The following is a 22,477-nucleotide window of genomic DNA, read 5'->3' on the forward strand; positions in this document are numbered from 1 at the left end:
CATCTCGGCAGGGGTCCTATTTTGGGCACTTTTCTGCTATAACTCAGCCAATTCTTAACCAATTGATACAATTTTTGGAACGCGATGAGGTACGTATAGTATCTAGCCGTGTACAAAATTACAAATCAATTGGTTTGAACTTGACTGAGTTATAGCGAAGAGTGCCCAAAATACCGGCCGCTGCCCAAGTGGTTCGCTACCCTATTCATGTCGTTCACAAAACAGATAAATTGACCGGATTCCGTGAAATTCGTTGCCCGGCTCGTCGCATAACACCTTCCAGGGCGATAGCCGACGACCCTTTCCCGGTTCTCTGCTGGATATAATTTTAGCTTGTCGTTCCTCCGGTATACGAGCTACGTGTCCAGCCCACCGCTGCCTGCCGTGTTGTATTCGCTTCACTATATCCATCTCTTTACTGCCCTGAATCGCATATTTGTCCCATTTGCATAGGAAATCCAGCAAAGATGGGACTGATATGCGATTCACGGCAGTTTATATACCTGGTACAATTCGTAGTTCATGCGATGCCGCCAGATGCCGTCCTCCAGTTTACCGTCGAGTATTGTTCGTAGCACTTTACGTTCGAAGACTCCAAAGGCTCTCCGATCAACTTCTTTTAACGTCCACGTTTCATGACCGTATAAAGCGACCGGGTGAATCAGAGACTTGTACAACGCGAGTTTTGTCTTTGTTTGCAGCCTGCGGGACCTGAGCTGGTTTCGCAGACCGAAAAAGGCCCGATTTGCTGCCGCAATCCGTTTTTTCACCTCGCGGGTAACATCATTATCGCACGTCACTAGAGTACCAAGATAAACAAATTCATCCACAACTTCAAACTTTTCCCCACCTAGCACCACTTCGTCACCACTACCACAACCGGACCGACGTTGAACACCAGCAATCATGTACTTAGTCTTTGTGGTGTTGATCGTAAGTCCAATCCTAGCAGTCTCCCTCTTAAAAGGTACGAGCGCCTCTTCCACGGCCCGACGGTCGATTCCGATGATGTCGATATCGTCCGCGAAGCCCAGGAGCATATGCGACTTCGTGACAATGGTTCCGCTCCTGTGCACACCAGCTCTCCTTATCGCTCCTTCCAGTGCTATGTTGAACAGTAAGTTCGAAAGAGCATCGCCCTGCTTCAGTCCGTCAAAGGTTACGAACGATGACGAAATTTCATCCGCAACCCGTACACTTGATTTCGATCCGTCAAGCGTCGCACGAATCAGTCGAATCAGCTTCGCCGAAAAACCATGTTCGATCATAATCTGCCATAACTCGTTTCTCTTCACTAAATCGTACGCTGCCTTGAAATCAATAAAAAGATGATGGGTCTGCAAGTTGTATTCCCGAAATATATCGAGAATCTGTCGCAGGGTGAACATCTGGTCCGTCGTTGATCGGCCCTCATGAAATCCTGCCTGATATTCGCCGACGAAGGACTCCTCAATCGGCCTCAGCCTGTGGAACAGAACTCCGAACAAAATTTTGTACGCTGAATTGAGGAGTGTTATTCCTCTGTAATTCGCGCACTCCAGTCGATGCCCTTTCTTGAAAAGAGGGCAAATGAGACCATCCAACCAACTAGCAGGCAGTTCTTCCTCCTCCCATATCTTCAATATAATACGGTGTAAGAGTTGATACAGCTGCTCACTACCGTGCTTGAGAAGCTCGGCCGGGAGTTCGTCCTTCCCAGCAACCTTGTTGTTCTTCAGTCCCCTTATGGCTGTCTTGACCTCGTCTAGCGTTGGAGGTTCCACAGCTTGTCCATAGCTGCTGGATAGCATTCTTAATTTCCCTTAACTTTAAACTGCACGAAGCTGTTGTGGGATCTGTAGAGCTTCTGATAGTAATTCCGTGCTTCTTGAAAACGGCACTGCAGTTCCATTTCCTCGCATTCCGCTTTTTCCTACCAGTTTTTTTCTCCGCAAAGAAACGGGCCTGTTGCTTTCGAATCCATTTAAACCGTTCTGCCGGGTTCCATGCTACAGCATTACCAGTGCTGCAGTATACAAGCAGTGCATTCTTCTCCTTCGAAATCAAATCGCCCTGCACTTTTCGTCGAATCATTCGTTCCATTTACCCGATGGTGTTCTCGGCTGCGTCGTTGATTAACCTTTCGGGATGCGCGCCTTTTAGAACCTGAAACTGCACCGCGCTCACGCAGTATACGACGAACGAGGTTTTTTTTGGTAGTGTTGTACTTTTTTACAACGGCGCGCGTCCTGAAGGGTTAGCTGTACTCCAGCAGTCTTCTAGAGGGGAAATATCGAGCTCATCCTCGTCTGGCGACGCTCTCTGAAGATTCTGTGTGCGGTCGGCGGTACCCGTACCAACCCGTACATTGTTGACGACGGAAAGTTTTGAGCGCCGTTTGACCTCCAAGTCTGACGATAAGGAAGGCTGTGTTGGAAAAAGGTGCAACGTATGGTCATGTTTTTGAAGGCGGCAAAATCGATGATTTGTAGGCCGCTTTCGTTCGTCAGTGGGTAGGCGCTGAACTTCGAAACCTTTAGTCTGAATTCCTTATCCTGACCTAACACAGCGTTTAGGTCTTCTATGATGCACGATCTTGACGTCATCTTTTGGGCAGCGACAGTTTGTTGAATAATATCCATCTGCACGTACAATGTGGAGCTCTACGAAGCCGCAGAGGTTTCTGCAAATTCCTGTCCGTCGCACAAACCATGCTGTTTACGGGATCCTTAGTGGTCTTCTTAGACTTTTCAACACGGTTGCAAATGGCTTCGACATTCACTTGTCAAGAGCAGTAATTGAGAAAAATTTTAAAATGATTTTCTATGTAGATCTAACGCCATTACTGCCGTAATTCTGCAAAGTGACGTAAGCGAAATTCCAAATTTTGATGTCTTTTGGTATCTTCTTTTTCTTTATGGCTCTACCTCGCCACTGGGACTTGGCCTGCCTCGCTTCAATTTAGTGTTCTTTGAGCACTTCCACAGTTATTAATTGAAGGGCTTTCTTTGCCTGACATTGCATGAATTAGTATATTGTGAGGCAAGTACAATGATACACTATGCCCAGGAAGTCGAGAAAATTTTCCCGACTGGAAAGGGAATCGATCCCGCCGTCTCCGGATTGGCGATCCGTAGCCTTAGTCACTAGGCTAACTGGAGACCCCATGTCTTTTGATATATATCTAGCAAAATAATAACACTGGGGTGTGATCGCTATATTTGAATGCAAGATCTTGTCGTAATCTAGCATTCATGGAAAAAACATAAAGAACGACCAGGCATTTGAGGCACAATAACCAAAAAGGTGCCTAAATTATCAATGTCGCTTACGTCACTTTGCAGAATTACGGCAGATTAGAGCATAAGTTAGCCTGTTGATAGTATTAACAAATAAACAAATATGCTCCAAACAGGATCGTCCGGCACGGAATCCTGCCTGCGTTTGATGGAGATTGCGTCAAACTTCTCCTTATTTAGTTCAAGATCCCTTACGGTTTTCTCACCTTCGTCGCCTAGGGAGTCTGGCTATGCTCGAGCGTGTTCTTGTGTCGTGTTTACAGGAGCATTTCATTTGTGGCACAAATGGCACACATTTCCCAAATGGAGGAGAACGTGCCTCTGGAGCCAACCAACTGATACCTGATACATTGCCAGCTTCCGGGATGCCCGTAACACGGATTATTGTCAAACCGAAACCTGATTTTCCTCTCGCCGGTTATCGACTTTGAGATCGATTAGATTACTGTTGATTGGAAACTCCAATTATCATTCAGCTTGGATTAGTTAAGGCTTATATGGGTTTGGGTATTCATCAATGTCGAGGGTGCCTAAAGTCCCGGATATTTTCGTAATGGAACTATCCTTGACTTTCTTCGACTTAGAGTGTTTTCGTCTAGCAAAAATCAGTTTAATTTACTGAAGCCACAGTGGGCGCCAAGCGGCTGGCATCGTATTATAGAAATCCAAACAAAAGTTTGATTGCATTCACAAAATATTTCTCGTAACAAAAATGTATATCCTCATAACTTATCATGTCCTTAATCCCAAATCAATCATAACCTTTTTAACCTTTTCCACTAACTGTGTCTAATATAGTAATCGAGCACGCCCATCCTGCACAAAAAAACATTTTTTTCAAAATTATTCACGTTCATTAACTCACCGTTCCATGCTTCGAATATATTCCTAATCAAAATTGTTTTCATTCTTTTTATTTATCGGTTCTGTTGGCATTTATCCCCGGTTCAAAATCAATTCCAAATCGTACCCCACCACACGCCCCCACCTCATCCGTGTCGTGCAACACGCCCAAAAACCATGCTACGAAATCACGTGTGTTGCGCGCCCAAATTCATTCTCCGTTCCGTGTTCCCACGTGTGACTGTGTGTGTATGTGCGCGCGCGATCGTGTGTGCTATTTATCATCGAATCATATATTGTTCCGTGGTTGACACAAATCCTTAAAAAACTATGAAACACACAAAACAAACACCATACGGGCAAAACAGCATCAACATCAACAGTTACCACACCTAGTGCAGCGCAATCGGCGGCTGCAACAGCGACCGGCAACAGCATCACCAACAACGGCACTGCCGCTGCAAGCAGCCGACCAGTAAACAAGAGCAGTAATAGATCGGACCATTTTTTTCTATATACCGAAGTTGACCTTTTGAAACAATAGACTAATTGTGGATGTTCTTTCTCGATCGCTTATATCACACGCAACAAACGCGTAACAAAACAGGTGGAACCGCAGTCAAATACTCCCAGGTAAAGATCGGCTCCGGCGAGTACCAACGGATGTTCACCAACCGTACCAAGGCACTGGTATGGGGCATGCAGACTCGTGCCGTCCAATCGATGTTGGACTTTGACTTCATCTGTCGGTAGGTAGTTTTTCGTTAGTATGTCTTTCTGTTAACGTAGATGTTAAGATGAGGTTAAGATAAAACATAAGCTATTGAATTTCGGCTCCGTACAGCCAAAATTGCGAATGAGCCTTTGAGCTTGAGCTTCATTGATTGCGCTTAGTTGCTTTTCTATAACAAAATCAGTGTTGGAAATACTCACTTGCAGTGAGCTATAGTGCCGTGAATCGTATATCAGTCACTTGTTTACTGCATTTCCTATACATACATCGTAATCGAAAAGTTTTCCAAGTAAAGTGAAGGTCGCACACGTATACTAAAATTGTGAAAGAGATGTGAGTACGACTCACAGCGTGAATCTAATTTATACTCACCTTGTGCTCATAACTCTCTCACGACTTTTGTTTGCGTGTGCGTAAAAGTCGCATTATTCGGTAAATGTTTAGATGAAACTACAATTGAAATGACCTTCATACACTGTTTTTGATAGCATGCTTCTGAACTAAAATAGCAGCAAGTGATCATTCCCAACACTGAACCAAATTTACACCGAAAATGGTGGCTCCTTCGAGGATAATACTTTACAAATACCTTTTCGCAAAACCTCAAACCATCATTTTTTACAGCCGCGATGAACCGTCCGTAGTGGCCATGGTGTACCCCTTCACCGGGTACCACAAGCAGAAGTTCTACTGGGGCCACAAGGAGGTGCTGATCCCGGTGTACTCCAAGATGTCCGAGGCCATCAACAAGCACAAGGAAGCCGACGTCCTGGTGAACTTCGCTTCGCTCCGCTCGGCGTACGAAAGCTCGATGGAAGTGCTGGACTACCCGCAGATCCGCACCATCGCCATCATTGCCGAAGGTATTCCGGAGAATCTGACCCGCAAGCTGAACATGGCCGCCCGATCCAAGAATGTTTCGATCATTGGACCGGCCACGGTTGGCGGAGTCAAGCCAGGGTGTTTCAAGATCGGTAACACCGGTGGTATGTTGGACAACATTCTGCACTCGAAACTGTACCGTCCGGGCAGTGTGGCCTATGTATCCCGTTCCGGAGGTATGTCGAACGAACTGAACAACATCATTTCGCTAACAACGAACGGAGTATTCGAGGGCGTGGCCATTGGAGGCGATCGTTACCCGGGAACCACCTTCATGGATCACATCATGCGATACCAGGCCGATCCGGACGCCAAGATGATCGTGCTGCTCGGCGAAGTAGGAGGTGTAGAGGAGTATGAAGTGTGCGAAGCGCTTCAGGACGGAAGAATCACGAAGCCACTGGTTGCATGGTGTATTGGTACTTGCGCAGGAATGTTCACGTCTGAAGTGCAGTTCGGTCATGCCGGATCCTGTGCCAACTCGGATCGTGAAACTGCCACCGCCAAGAACAAAGCGTTGGGTGCCGCCGGTGCTCACGTTCCGGATTCGTTCGACACCCTTGGAGACTTGGTTGGATCCGTGTATGCCGATTTGGTCAAGAGTGGAGTTATTGTTCCGGCAGAAGAAGTCCCACCGCCAACCGTGCCCATGGATTACTCGTGGGCCCGCGAGCTGGGTCTGATCCGTAAGCCGGCTTCCTTCATGACTTCGATCTGCGACGAGCGAGGACAGGAACTGCTGTACGCTGGCATGCCCATCAGCGATGTGTTGCAGAAGAACGTCGGCATTGGCGGTGTGGTCTCGCTACTCTGGTTCCAACGCTGCTTGCCACCGTACGTTTGCAAGTTCTTCGAAATGTGTCTGATGGTGACGGCTGACCATGGACCGGCCGTTTCCGGAGCTCACAACACGATTGTGTGTGCCCGTGCAGGCAAGGATCTCGTCTCGTCGGTGGTCAGCGGTTTGCTGACTATTGTAAGTTTTAGATCGGTGCGACATCGGTTGAGAATGGTTTTGATGCATAAGTTGTTTTATATTCACAGGGCGATCGTTTCGGTGGTGCTTTGGATGGTGCTGCTAAGCAATTCTCGGAAGCTTACGATTCCAACCTGCATCCTATGGAGTTTGTTAACTCCATGAGAAAGAAGGTACCTTGATATTTAGCATTGTAAAACTTCCAAAACAATGGGACACTAATCAACTTCATCCTTCCATTCCGCAGGGCCAACTGATCATGGGTATCGGACATCGTGTCAAGTCAATCAACAATCCGGACATTCGAGTCAAGATCATCAAAGAATTCGTCATGGAGAACTTCCCGGCCAAGCCTCTGCTGGAGTACGCCCTGGAGGTGGAGAAAATCACCACCAGCAAGAAGCCGAACTTGATTCTGAACGTGGACGGAGTCATTGCTACCTGCTTCGTCGATATGCTGCGGAACTGCGGATCCTTCACCAGGTGAGAGAGAAATTAATATTGACTTTTTGGACAGAACGCTGTTTTCGAAGGGAATTACTGCCCCCACTCGCATAACAGTCCAATGTGAACAGAATACCCAGAAAACATGGGACTGTTGTGCGAATAAGTGCAGATTATTTATACCAAGTCGCATTTTTGCATAATTTTCTATACTCTTTGAAAAATATAGTGCGTGGAGTTTTCAGGGGATGAAATTTGAGGGGTAATTGGGACTATTTAAGGCTTTGAAACGCCATGAAATCTGCTTCTGAAACTTCAACAAAACTAACCTGAAAGCATATGAAACCCCCGAAAATCGCCTCTGAAACGCCTTGATCTTGAAACTCATTGAAACCTTTTTGAAACATCCATGAGGCTCACCTGAGAGCCTATGATGTCCACTAAAAGACCTCTGAAAGCTTTCAAAACTTTCTGAAACACCGCTGAAAGTCTGAAACCTCCATGAAACACACAAGAGGACCCTGCAAGCCCCCTAAAATCCCTTAGAAGCACCATGAATCATCCGTGAATCTCATCTGAGAGCCTATAAAAGTGCCCTAAAACCATTCAGGAACATTCGGAAACTCCCTAGAAAGAGAAAGTTCTAAAACGCCTCCGGAACCCTCATGAAACTTATCTGGGAGCCTACACAGTCTCTCAAAACCCCTCTGACACCTTCTGAAACGCCTCTGAATCCCAGTGAAGGCCACCGGAGATTCTGTGAAGTCCCCATAAAACCTCTGTGAAATCTCATGAAATGACCTGAAACAAATCTGAAACTCCTAACAAACCCCCCTCCCCCAAATCCTCGTGAAGTTCACCTGAGAAAGAAGCTTCTGAAACCACCTTCAAACTTATCTGGAAGCTAGTGGACCCCTCTCAATCCTTCTGAAACGCCTTTGAAATCCCCGTGATGGTCAGCTGAGAATCTTTTAAACTCCCTAAAATCACTTTGAAATCTTATAAAATGTCTCGAAACGACTTTGAAACCTCTCTGAAACATCTGTGAAACTCCCTGAAGCCCACGTGAAGCTCGCATGAGAGAGAATCCTCTGAAAGCTCACGAAATGCCCTGAATCACCTGGAAACATCTCTGAAACCCCATGAAACCTCGAGAAGCTCATCGGGTAGCCTTTAAAGCCTCAAAACCCTCTATGAAGCTTTCTGAAACTTTTTCGGAAGCCATCTTTTACCCCTCATATCCCCCTTTTATATGTCCAAGCCCCTCGCCCTGCTTAAGCTTCTTTGCAACTTTGAAACCCTACACTTTTTGACGTTACATTCCAACTTGGACAAAGTCTGCTTCTCAGCTGTTCTATGAGCACTTCCGCAGTTGTACTGAGAGCTTCATTTGCCATTGACCATTTTGCATGTGTATATCGAATGGCAGACACGAAGATATTCTATGCCCAAGATTTCCTTTACGAAAAGTTCCAGGACCGCCCGGGAATCTAAACCGTCACCCTCAGCGTTGGGGTACTGCGCTTACCGCATCGGCTATATGGGACCTTGAAAACCATTTAGATAATAAACTGAATCCTAAATCCTAAAAATTCTATTGAGGCAGTTCGGACTTCTCATACTTCAGTGGAGGTTCCTGTGTAAAACGTAAATTATCTAGGTATTACTGAGTTGCGAAATATTGAGCTGCGGAAACAATAGAGAAGGCAGCTTTAATAGTGAAACAATATGCTAAAGCGTACGTTATGCCAAATAGTTTGTATGTCAAATTTGTTCAAGCAAATCTGACCAATACCAAACCGAATGTATGGCAAATATTGTCCAGGGTTTGTGCTATTTGACATAATATCGTTTCTATAGCACAATGTCGGTCGAAATGAGGTCGTCTCGTTTAGCATAAAGCTATTCGGCATAACGGTCATTTAGTATAATGGACATTTGACATAACCGAAATGCTTCCTTTTTTTCTGTCAAATGGCACTTATGCCAACTATCCTTTGAACCAAATGATCTCAAAATAAACAACTTTATGCCATGTGAAATAGATATTAGAGGACTGTTGACAACGAGAATTTTGTATAAGGGGCATGTGGAATAACAATGAAGCTTGCATTTGGATTAAGCCATCAGTCTTTTATGCCAAACGTCCCCTTCCCTGGATAAACATGTGGATCAGTATACCCAAGTCATTCATAGTTTCATCCACAGAAAACAGTGTTTGTTCCATTGTGCAACGCGCATGTCCTCCATACTAACTCTCGTGTAATCTTACCATTCCAGCGAGGAAGCCCAGGAGTACATCAATATCGGTGCTATCAACTCGCTGTTCGTGCTCGGTCGCAGCGTCGGTTTCATCGGTCACTACATGGACCAGAAGCGTCTGAAGCAGGGTCTGTACCGCCACCCATGGGACGACATCTCGTACGTGCTTCCGGAACAATACAACTAAAGTAAGGAAGGGCTTCTGACTGACGGAAGGTAGGAAGGAAGGACGGACGGACGGCACTAGGAGTGTGTGTGTTTCCATCGTAAAAAAAGGACCGAGGGGAGGGCTTTAAGTCTAATGACCTGACATAGCACAACTGAGAGATGTCTGTATTTTCAACATTTTGGGCTTCGTTCATTTGTTGAACAGTTTAAACAAATTGACACACCTGGTGGCTCCGAAGAGGAGTCCACCGAACAGAATCTCGTTCAAACGGTAGATTAAGAGAAACGATGGAATTTCCTAACTAAACACATCCAACTCATTCCATTTGTTAGATTCAGTTCCCGTTTTCTCATGTTAACATTTTCCCCTAAAATTCCTTCGTTTTCATCTACTTTCTCATCCTCAAAATCTACATTCTATCTGATGATGCATTTATCATTTTTTCCCCGGAAGGACAATTCATAAACTATGCCCGTGTTTGAAACATCCATTCTTAAGTTTTATCCCTCTAACGACACCCCCATGGCGATAAAAATCTGAATCGCCATATAAAATAAAACTGTAACTTAAACAAAAAAATCGAGACAACATTACTATTTCAAAAAAAAAAAAGCAAAATGCATATTAAGAGCTGAAAACTGCGAAACTGCAACAAATCTATTTAAATCCAAATCAAATTTAAGTTATTTCCCCTTTAAACTGTAAGATGATAATTAAGTGTAAAAAATTATATTCTATTGCCCCGACGAAGATGTGGACGGAAAATGTGACTACAATTGTGCGTTTAGTTCTTATTGGTAAATGTATACGTAAAAGTATATAAACAGTTTCTTCATTAGGTGGGATCCTTACTACATGAAAGAGATACATTTCATTTTTCTTTTGTTTCGTTAAGGCTAAGTTATGAAGAGCGAAGATCCGTATAAGATGTAATTTTTGTTCGTAACGGTCTATGATGATGTCTCTTCTTTCGTTCGAAATCGATTTTTTACTTGCCTGTGACCCTCTTCAGTTTACATTGTGGTTTTCGTACTATTCTTCTATTCCGTTCTACCCATTATGATAGCAGATTTGTATAGTGAAATTGTGTTTATTTCTTCTACTTTCCAATTCGGTCACTTTTCTGTAATTGCGTTCGTTGTTGTAAGTAAATCATTAATTTTTACAGTTTTATTGTAATAAACTGATGACCCAATTTCTTTCACATTTCGTTTGTTCTATTTATTTGGTCTCGTGCCACGGATTCGAAATATTCCTTTATCTATTGTTTTATTATTTTTACAGTTCCAACAGTTTTTATTCAGCTCTAAGAAAATCGCAGCCAGGGATGGGAAATGTCATGAAAATGTTATTCTGTTATTTGATAATGTCTCTGTCCCTAGCAAGACATGCAAATCGGCGACTTCGTTAACTTCCCATAACTAACCTGCATTACAAACTGGTGTTGCACATGGACAGATATTCGCACAGGAAGTGATGTTGATTGAAAAATGTCATGACATTTTTCCCATGAAATTCATTGGGACGTTTCCCATCCCTTGTTGCAGTATTGGTCGAATAATGAGCTACTTATTTCCATTACCATGCAGGGCATTTTGCCCTGCAAAGACAGATGCAGAGGATTCTTCGGTCTCCAGCAGTAATGGAGAGTAAGTAATGCTTGTGCTTATGCTAAAGTCAACTAAAAATGATGAGCTTAGAGCTTAATAAAAAAAAAATGTTGAATCTATTTATTGATTATTGTTGCCTTGTTGACTAACATATGACAACGTCACTGTTAAAAACTATTATATTTGCACTCTAAATTATTCGACGGCATAAATGCCTAGCAGCAAAAGCCGCGACCTGCACCGAGCGCACTTGTTTGAAAAACATGAGTAGAAAAACAGAGGGAAAAAAAATCTGTTAAAACTGTTGAACTGCACAACAAAAAGTGAACAACTAACCAAACAATCGCACAACATGCACCAATAAACGATCATACGGTTTGGGGTACCGGATCTACCCACAAAGTAGAGGAATCCACCGAAGACCGGTGAGAAATGTTCCATCCATTCTTGAGTTTGAGAATAAGACACGTGTGAAAGCTGGAGAAACGGACATGATCGGTAGAATATATTTGCACCATGGTTCTTGTGAGTGTGTAGTAAGTATAGAAGCTTTCAGGAAAATAAACATGGGGGCTTTTCGGATGGCTAACAAGGCGTTGCCGGGAGAATATCTGGATTCGAGTGTTGCCCTTCGATACAGGAATATTGCCTATTTTGGGACTTGGTGCTTGTTCCACGCTAGGAAAGGGTTAAGGGTCAGATACCGTTATTCTTGACATCCGTGACGCAATCAGGAGAAAAGCTTCCAATAAACGAGGCTGTATTAGAAAATGAAATGAGATCACTGTTTGGTTTGTAGTGTGTGGTAATATCACTCCTCCTTATTATTAAGGTGTATTGTCATACAGGGAGTGGCCAAAATGTTTACGATAGGCAACTTCTTTTTCTCTCACAAAAAATTTCTACAAGCTGTAACTTTTCATAGAGTGCATCCATTTTTTTCAAATTTTGACTGTTTGTCAACCTATTAGCTCAAAATTTCATTGAATTCGATTCACTGATTTCGGAGATATGACGGTTCAAAAGTTAGTTGTCTAGTATTTAACGAGAACGGTTCTAACGGTTCAAGGCTCTTGGTTCGAATCCGGTTGCCAACAGAAATTTTTTTTAATTGTAAATCGAGTCCATGGTAAAATTGAAAACATTAATCTGTTGAAATGAAACGAAAATCAGTCTGCACAAATTTAGTGGCGTTGTGTATTTAAATTGACCCTCAGAATAGTAATTTCAACCGCAAGCCGTCTTTCAGTGTAGCCATCGAGCTCAAATTTGTACCAAAGATACACACATATATCTATAGAAGGTTGAAAAACAGTCAAAATTTAAGAATTTTCGGTGCACTCTCTCAAAATTAGTCTACCCCGTTTAGCATAATGTCGTTAGCGTTAGCGTAGCTACGGTATACTTCGTAGATTGGATACTAACAACATTCATGTACCTTTTGCTAATCTTGCTCGGATTGCTTTTCGGAACAAAGCTGGGGAGTTAACTTCGCTCCAATCTTATGCAAGAATACCAAAAGCACAAATGTCATTATTCCCGGCCACGCCCATCTTTACCGTAACTTGGGATATGGGAAGGAAATGTTGATGTAATACTTATATAAAGAGGCCTCCGACTCAGTGAAACTCCCATAAGTACTACGGAGTGGGTGGTTGGGAGATGTATTAGGGCAAAAAATCAAACTTTGAACTAGTCAAATTGTAATCTTAATTTGAACCATTTCAAAATTCATTAAAACGAAGTACTTTTCAGGCAAATATTGTCCCGAGAAAGATGTTAAACAGCTTTCCGTAATACAACCTGATAACATGGACTTTAAAGGCATTGAAAAAAGCGTTTTTGTCATGGAAAACAGGCAAATGAAAAATCACTGTGATTTCACCCATTTCCCCCCAGAGAAGGCACATTTTCGGTGCACTCGTACAGCTCATGCATTGTATCACACGCAATATGTGAACACGTCAAATGAAAGCTTATTTGTCGTAGAATCGACCAACCGAATAATATTCCACATTATTTGTCATAAAATTATCAAATTTAAGTGATTCTTACTTGGAGAATGTTATCTTAAGTTGAACCATTTTATCAGACACTGCACGCATACATTGTACCCGTAGTCGGACACGTTCACATCAAATGAATCGTTATACGTATCATACGATAAACAGTTTCGATTGAAAAACCTTCTAATAAAACTCAATGGCACTTGCGCATATCGGAGTTATATGCACATTACACGATCGATACATTAGCTGTGCATATAACTTTGGCCGCGTCGAAAAGCAACATTGGCAGATAAAGTGGAATATGTTTTGCAGAATTTCGCAATTCCTCTAAGTGAGATTCGTGCGGCTAGCGGCGACGGTCGTTTAGGCGTTGTGAGTTCGATTCCCGCTCCAGCCTAAAGAGACTTTTTTTCAAAATGTGAAGGATATTATTGGAGTTGCATATACATTGGCGCACCCAGCCCACATGATAGAAGCAAAATGCAATACATATAGAAGTATAATGGCGATCTGAGAGTCATACCACATGCGTCGCATATAACTCTCACTTCCCATTTTCAACCCAATATTAGATTCATATGATATTCCAATAGTGCAGTAATATAGGACTGACATATAACGATGATCGGGAAAGTTGGCTCAGTGTAGAACAACACCTGGCCACAATGATGCATAAAGCACTAAAGCGGATCGGAAGTGTAGGTGAGCCAGCTCCACCATATACCATATTCTTAGGTTCAGCTTCCAAAATGAGCTCCCAACTAACATTTATTGTGAATGTAAACGTCAACAAAGCGTTCTTAATACGGCTTGATGCTGAGTTACTGTGTTGTACATATGGACGGAAGCTTCTATGCAAGCCCTATACCAATGAATCTGGCGAACTTAATCAGCTTGTACATGCTGTGCGATCAGCTTCTATGCCACCTAGTCATAGCTCTTTTCTCGGCTCCTATGTAACCACTAACTGAATAACATCTTGAGAAGGCGCTTTTTCAGCCTTTTCGCAGTTGTTAAATAATAGTTTTACGGCATCCCCAAATTAAACGATTGAATATAATTAGGTTATGGATACCGTGACGCAATACATGTGGAACTGGAATTATCACTTTTAAAATTGAATAATTAAAGTACTTGCCGCTACTTGGAATCGAACTCCCGATCTCCGTATCCACTGGTCTCGATGATGCCCTCGCTGCCACACTGCTATATATAAATAACATAGAAAATAGCCCGTTTTGTTTTACTCCAGACAAGGCTTCATAATTGTGCCACAAGAAACCTTACTCAACTTCATCTTGCTGTAAAAGCTTGTAAAACGTCAAACGCAATAATGTTTACATTGAACAAGCTGTGTGATTGCGCCAACAGATTCTTCTTCACAGCTTCTAGCTGAAAGAGTGTTCTTTAAACGGCTACGAAGCGCTGCTGTTTTGTGTTTTGGCAACGTTACAAAACGTACTGTATAAAAGCAGCTGTTGTAGTGGCTGGGACTGTTACTCGATTTGCACATCTTCCGGCAAATCTTCCGGCATTGAATAAAAGTGCAATAAAAGCAACCCAAATAATTTCACAGCGCATACATGGATAGCTGTAATGAATTTGTGTAGTAGCTATATATCCCGTTTAAAGTTTGTTTTGACAATAATGTTTATATCCGGCAAGCCGTGTTGGTAAACCAACAGTTTCTTTATTACAGCTTCTAGCCGTAATGAAATCGCATAACGGCCTTTAAAGCGCTGCTGGTTTGGGGATTTGTCAGTATAACGAATTGTACTGTATAGTAGCAGCTGTTTTGTTAGTGGGGACTCCTATTCGATGTGTTCAAGTTTTCACATCTTCCGGGAAATCTCCCGGAGTTGGAATAGGGTGGAGTAAAGGCAGCCCCAGTGACAAGCAATGGATTTCTGAAAACCGAGTTCGGTAGCTGTATGGTGCTTGTTTTGCAATCGTGTATTAGCCTATGATTTATATTTGACTAGCTTTCCTTTTATTCAGCGTTGACTGCTTTTACTCGATGGTTACACAACAGAAAGCAAATGACTGAATCTTATAGCGCTGAAAATGTTAGTTGGGCTGTTAGGTGGTTGAATTTAGACATACCCAACGAAATTAAATTTTTGATATTTAGAATGACAGGCGTCTGACCAGGTGCACGGTGTGAACCGTGAACATTTAGAAGATGATACATTCCACTGGGGTCTCCAGTTAGCCTAGTAGTTAAGGCTATGGATCGCCAATCCGGAGACGGCGGATTCGATTCCCGTTCCGGTCGGGAAAATTTTCTCGACTCCCTGGGCATAGTGTGTCACTGTGCTTGCCTCACAATATACTAATTCATGCAATGGCTGGCAAAGAATGCCCTCCAATTAATAACTGTAGAAGTGCTCAAAGAACACTAAGTTGGAGAGAGGCAGGCCAAGTTCCAGTGGGTACGTAGAGCCAATCAGAAAAAGAAGAACATTCCGGATAGCTGACATTTGGTAGTAGCGTTAGTTAATATTGTTGATCGAACGAGTGCAAGAGAAAACGGAGACCATAGACTAATTTCAAGACCTCGATGTATTGCGAATATTTTGTCAAGTTTTTCTTTCGTCGCGCCGGGCAGTTACGCGCAGCCCCCACTCCAGTTGTGCGCAGCCAATCAGGAGCAAGAAACCAGACGACGTCGTTGCGTGCCAAAGCTACACGCAGCACTTTTCAATTGTCTGCGACCAAAACAAACATCGACGCTCGCCCACCGGCTGATCGTTGTTGTTGATAACTCGCGTGGAAAGGTAAGTTAAATCATTATGATCCCTTTCAAGATTGTTTTAATGAAATGTAAATAAAACAATATTTTCTGGAATTGATGCTGATTCGATTGGTTGTGCCATTGTTGAACATTGTTGTACCTTGCGCACAACTGACTGCCAGTTCGATAAAAGTATGAAACTAAAATATTTCTTGCAAAGCGCAATATAATAGCTGACGTGTTTTATAGTTCAAATAAGGATTATACGTTCAATTGGCTTAATTTGGTGACAACATGCCTAACCTGCTCATTATGTCCCACCTATCCCTACATTCGAGAAAATTTCGGATCGTTTTTTTTAATAAAAAAAATCAAGATTTTTAATAACAATATGTTATATTTGTTACCTCTATCGATAGTTTTTTTGCTGCTTTTTTCGTATAAAATGAAAAGAATTTTTTAATTAATAGTAACACTCATGTTATGAATTGTTTTACTTTCAATAAATTAAACCATGCATTTCCCTACTAATTCTGTCTATGCTTTTACCAATCCAAATCAATGACTTCACAGTCGAGTCCAAAGCGTTTCGTCTAAAATTCTCCGTTTACTTTGTCCCTTCACACAGTATCTGCGTCCAGTAGTATGCTGTTTAAATGCTTGTCTTAATTATAATGTTGCTCTCTAAAATGATTGTTATAATCCACTATCCCTTTTGCGACAATCCGGTGAAATCTCTCGGTAAATGAATAACAACTAGGCGTTTTTCTTCTCAACAAATCAGTCTACTCTCTATGTAATATGTATACGTTTGGGGAAAAATCAAAGTCTAACAGTTTGTTTTCGAAAGTATAGTGCGGAGTTAAACTAGATAAAGAAAAATTCAATAAAATGTCAAATTGTTGATAGAAATGATTTTTTTAGAATGGTGCGGAAAACCAGTTAAAAATTTACAATTTCTAATCGTTCCTCGTTGCACCACCTAGGGATAAGTGTCGCATGCAAGTGGTGCTTGTCCAGAGGAAGATCGTTATGTTTCCAGACATTTCAGTAATTCCGTTGGCCATGGCTTTGCTTTTGCACATGCGTACTTTTGATCAAAGCTTCGTAAGCGACGTACAAAGTCATGCAAGGAGATGAGAAAGAAACCATCCGCAACTACGGTTGATAATGGCTTCGTGTCGGTGTGAGTTTGTGTGCTGCACTACATATTCACAAGTGATGAAACTGGATGCACTCCCAGGGAGCGGTTCCATCTGGGCTGGCTGTGGTGAATCACACTTCAGTCAGTTTTTGTACCAACCTGCGGTTGTTCTGGCATATGATTCAAATCCTGGGGAGGGTCTACCTCGTCCGTTGGATCATTGGGCGAAAGGGTTGCCATATCGGCTTCTGGCTTATCATCCTCCTGTGGTTGTTCATCGTCCTGATCGAGCGCAGTGGCTTGCTCTTGTTCGGGTGCTATGAAATAAAATAAATGATAATCAGTAGTTAGACAGAATCGGACTGGAAATGGAAAACAAAGACTTGTATGAACCGGAGGTACTTACACTCGGCTTCACCTTCCCCACTTGGACTTCCTTCGGAAGAAGATCCTTCTGACTCTGCCAGGGAAGAAGACGACCCGTGCTGCTCCTTCATTTTTTCCAGCTGTGCTATTTCGAATGGAAGCTTTGGTGCCTGTGGTCGCTGTTTCTTCGCCGGGTTGTATGCCCCGCAGAAGGCACACCGGAATGGCGAATATTCGTATTCTTCTTGCAGGGCCATACCTGGAAATAGATTCACTCGTAAGTAATCTCTGATTTGGATCGATTACAGGAAAAACACCTACCATTATGCATGAGGCACTCTCGGCAGATCATCGCAAAACGACTGCTGGGCCCATCGCCCACCAGGTAGTCCACCATCTTTTCAAGGACCCCCTTCTGGTTGTGGTTGATGATGGGATAGGGTGTCCGCCGGTAGGGCATCGATTGGGGCGCCATTCCAATGGGTCGTTGCATGAGACCAGCAGATTGCGATTGGTAGAAGGAACTCTGCATGCCCGGAGTTTGTTGCCTCGTATTGACATTGAACCCGATCGGAGTGTTGGGCTGCATCTGTGGCCGCATCGGCGTCATCTGTTGTGGAGCTGGAGCGGACTGTGGTCCAAGGGAGGTTCTCGTAGGGGCGGGACCCTTCGGAGTCACCATCATCGGTTGGGGAGCCTTCATTGGTGATAGTCCTAGGAATGGGCAATATGAAAGAAAATATACAGTTATTTGACATTCGGCTAAAAACTCTGACATGATATCTCGAAAGGGGGACGTGCGTGGTTAACATGTTTCTCGTATACGGACATGCCTACCAATCTATACAGATTATGGTTGCTCCCAGGAGGAGTCTTGTCATCGAGACTAATGGAGGCGATTGCTTCATTTGGCGTAGACTCACTGCTACGAGTTGTAGTCCATCAAGTAGGTATCAATTAACCCTTTGGAGCCGGAGGGTCAAATATGACCCCAACATAGAAACGGCTGTATTAATTCACACATGCAATAAAACAGAACACTGTCTTGTTGCAAATTGAGTCTTCTATTAGGGAAAAATGGCAATATTTGTATTTGATACTTTATTGACAACCTAGAACATCCTGAACACTATAAAGTTTTTTTTTATCTGTATTAACGAGATTTTTAGCCCTAGGCTAGATCATCTCGGGACCCACGCTTTACTTCCCTTCCGAAGGAAGAACTCACATTTTGTGAGTTTGTCGGGAGTGGGATTCGATCCCAGGTCCTCGGCGTGATAGACACCATAAAGTTTGTAGAAACAAAATAATTAATATACCAGTTGTTGTAAAAGCTGGATATGGATATCGGTTACGGTTAACCTTCGTCAAGAATATCAAAAGGTGTTTTGTAGTCTGGGATGTTCTAGGTGTTCCGAAATGTCATATAGTCAAGTCCTTCAAATCTACAAGAATAATTTTATGTGTTTTCGCCATAAATAATAGCATCTCATCTGCTGGGATCCGCGAAGCTCTTGAAATCTCAAATGTAATTTAGATACACTATAGAGATTTTACAGATCAGCTAAACTACCTTGGATTTCAGGACTTCAGGACTATACTCGTAACAGTAGCCATATATGCTATACTGAGTAACATTGCATAATCAACCGCGATTATAGGACCAATATGAAGTATACTAGATATTATTATAAACCTTTGGGACAGTCACGGTCGTCCAAACTGTCCTCAAGTGAAGTCCTTCAAATCTACAAAAAATATATATTTTCGCCATAAGTAATAGCATTGCACTAGGCATTGCATAATCTACTGGGATCCGTGAAGCTCTTGAAATCTAAAATGCCATTAAGAGATAATTTAGGGATATTCCAGATTAGCCAAACTACCTTATATTTCAGAACTTAAGGTCTACACTCGTATCAGCAGTCATATCTGATATACCTAGTAACGTTGCATAACCAATCGCGGTTACTGGACCAACCTGAAGTCTACTAGATATTTATTATAAACCTTAGGGATACTTAGGGTCATCCAAACTGTCGTGAAGTTTATCTCTTGGCAGTAACAGTAGCTATTCTCACTATGAACTGTAACATTACACATTCAACTTTTATCTGTAATCCCCCTTGCATTTCATGAGTCATTCCAAAGTACTTATGAGATATTCCAAACTATCAACCAAACTACTCCGGAGACTATAGCTTCAGGTCTACATTTGTGTTAATAGTTTTGCCAGTACGTTAAGTAGTGTTACATAATCAACTGCATTTAGATAGTTAGAGGAACATTGAGCGTTGTTGTATATGTTTGGGATATTATAGGTCTTCCGAAGCTTTGCTGATAAAAACAACCACTGCCGATTTCGTTTTAGATAGTAACGTTACATAACCAAATAGGATACACAACTCAAGATCTACACTTGTAATGCTAGCGTACTACATTGAATAATGATAAAAACTCATTCTTACTAATATTCTTCAAATACTAGTAGGCTTTGTTCTGTACGTTGAATAACTCAAGGTTGTAAAAACTTTTATGATTCATTTTTTTTTTTGAAATCTGCATTCGTTGTAGACTATGGAAAGTTACGTTACATAGTTTAACCCACCCAGATCCGTGAACTTCTGTGAAACTCAAAGCCATTCCAAAATACCTTTGAGGTATTTCAGGATTACTAAACTTTCCTACAACTAATAACTTGCAGGTAACATTTGTATCACTATTATTTCCCGCTACATAGAGTAACCCGACATTATCAATAATAACCACTGAATAGATAAAACACTCAGTTCTTAAAAATCTATGGCTATGACAGTAGTTTTTCAAGCACGGGCACGAGACCTGGACACGAAAAGGACATTCAAGCACTCAAAACGTCCGAGCGCACAGTGGTCCATATTTGAAAATATGTACCTGGCGAAAATTGCCAAATCATAGTAGCCTGCTAGTTTTAGCCTAAATGAATGTATTGGAACATGATTTAGTGCTCTATTTCATGTTAATGGCATTATTATTATTTGACGATTTCTTCGAATAAAATCCGAACAAAATGGATGTTTTTTATACAATTTGACTATATACATATCATCATGGCGCTATTATTTTGGCAGCTCTTGGCAGTTGCATTTTTCCTTAACCGATTCTACATACATAAACGTGCATTTGAACGGAATATCCCCGCGGGGAGTAGCAGGGAGCGTTTTGTAAGACACTTTGAAGTCGAAGTGTAAGAATTTTTCGTACTAATGAAATGTAATGTCAATTTTGAAGCCAAAAGTGTTATTTTGATCTCTTGCTCCATTGCAGATGTCTGATATACACAAGAACTCATAAATAAACCTTTGAAAGCAACTGAATTACTTATATTAACAGACTTTTGTAGTGATTGAACTTGTTTGTGTTCTTTATCAAAAATTTAGTAAATTTTCCATCAGTGCTGTAACAAGATGCAAAATCAATATTTCCAATTTTTTTAAAGGCCAGTCAGTGCTCCTGGTATTATAGATGAATGTTCGATGTACTGTATCCCATTTTAAATTTTAAACATTATAATAGTTTGTATGACCCCAACTGATCTGATAGTGTCCATTGAACATTCAGAAGACTTACTGGACATGATTGATTAGAAATTGTAGCTTGGTATAATGAAAGAAATTACCGTTACACCGTAGACTTTAGGATCTGAACTCAAGAACAGCTTGGATGACCTACGATATCCCGACTAATCTGATACTGAACTTTCAGAAGGCTTACTGGACATGATAGATTACAAATCGTAGCTATGTATAATGAAAGAAGTTACCGTTACATCCGTAGTGCTTGAGGATCTACACCTACACTTAAGAACAGTTTTAATGACCTAGGAAACCCTACTGATCTGATACTCCCAAGTAACACAACACAGCTAGCTGTCCATTGAACTTTCAAAAGACTTATTGGACATGATAGATTACAAATCGTAGCTGTGTATGTTGAAAGATGTTACCTTTACACCCGTAGATTTTAGGATCTAAACTCAAAAACAGTTTGGATGACCTACGATATCAAGAAAAAATATTCTGCATCATATTCAAGCTGTAGTGCACTAAAACTACAGAAAAACATAGAAAAAGCTCTATAATAATACTTGGAATCAGTGTGTAAAAAAATCGAAGTGAAGATTGACATTCTCATTTTTTTCATTGTCAGCTGAATGTCTTTCTTTTTTCCATTCAATTCTCTGTCACGAATATTTTTTCGCACGTCGTAAAATGTCCAATTTCTGTTAACAGACGCACAATCCGGCTTAATGGACAAATAGAGCAGTTAATTAGTAATCTAATCAACTACTATACACAAGTTTTGAGGTGATTGGAAGAATAATCGGGAGTTACGGTCTCAGTGAAAATTGTCAGTGACAGAAAAATGAATGAATAAGTGAGAAAATTCATTCACCAAAATGAATTTTATTTTGATCCTTTTTTTTTCAGCGTTACTACATTTAATATTTACATTTACATTTCAGAGATTTGGTTTTATTTTGATCCTTCAGCTGAGAATTTTAAAAATTCATGTTGAATTTCACTCATTGAAAATGAAAATTTTAAACTCTGCTTGGAATTCCGGCTTCAAAGGGTTAAGTAATAACAGATTTGAACTATTCATCACGTCGAACGATATTTTGTATCATTCAGGTTATCAGATATGACATGCTCAAAAATAGTTGATAATAGTGACTTTTGGACAAAAAAGGTCAATTTAGCGGGAACGTCTCTGTAGTTGAGAATTTATAGTGACTAACCCAAAAATACTAACCAAGTCACTAATTGTTCTGTATAAACAAGAAAATCCCATATAGCCGAGGCGGTAAACGCACGGGTATTCAGCATGACCATGCTGAGGGTGACGGGTTCGATTCCCGGTCGGTCCAGGATCTTTTCGTAAAGGAAATTTCCTTGACTTCCTTGGGCATAGAGTATCTTCGTGCCTGCCACACGATATACGCATGCAAAATGGTCATTGGCAGAGGTAGCTCTCAGTTAATAACT

At 41.7% G+C, this 22,477-nt stretch overlaps 2 protein-coding genes across 7 annotated transcripts in view; one reads left to right on the forward strand and one right to left on the reverse strand.

Annotated features, from left to right (window-relative positions):
* The window catches only part of LOC109425132 (ATP-citrate synthase), a 68,339-nt gene extending 57,546 nt beyond the window's left edge, over positions 1-10,793 (forward strand). For 2 of the 4 annotated variants that reach the window (XM_019700358.3, XM_019700357.3), the window contains 6 exons: positions 4,490-4,609; positions 4,729-4,870; positions 5,479-6,712; positions 6,781-6,885; positions 6,960-7,195; positions 9,437-10,793. In XM_019700358.3, coding sequence (XP_019555903.2) covers positions 4,490-4,609; positions 4,729-4,870; positions 5,479-6,712; positions 6,781-6,885; positions 6,960-7,195; positions 9,437-9,605 — 2,006 coding nt within the window. In that variant the 3' untranslated portion in view covers positions 9,606-10,793. The remainder of the gene's footprint in view (positions 1-4,489; positions 4,610-4,728; positions 4,871-5,478; positions 6,713-6,780; positions 6,886-6,959; positions 7,196-9,436) is intronic. The other 2 variants (XM_062850959.1, XM_062850960.1) reach the window with 1 other exon arrangement.
* Positions 10,794-16,317: 5,524 nt separating this feature from the next.
* Positions 16,318-22,477, reverse strand: part of LOC109425134 (endoplasmic reticulum junction formation protein lunapark-A) — a 28,990-nt gene continuing 22,830 nt past the window's right edge. For all 3 annotated transcript variants that reach the window (XM_019700363.3, XM_019700365.3, XM_019700362.3), the window contains exons 5-7: positions 17,772-18,164; positions 17,491-17,709; positions 16,318-17,401 (exon numbers count right to left, since the gene is read on the reverse strand). In XM_019700363.3, coding sequence (XP_019555908.2) covers positions 17,223-17,401; positions 17,491-17,709; positions 17,772-18,164 — 791 coding nt within the window. In that variant the 3' untranslated portion in view covers positions 16,318-17,222. The remainder of the gene's footprint in view (positions 17,402-17,490; positions 17,710-17,771; positions 18,165-22,477) is intronic.

Source organism: Aedes albopictus, chromosome 2 (assembly GCF_035046485.1).
Source record: "Aedes albopictus strain Foshan chromosome 2, AalbF5, whole genome shotgun sequence".
Lineage (NCBI taxonomy): Eukaryota > Metazoa > Arthropoda > Insecta > Diptera > Culicidae > Aedes > Aedes albopictus.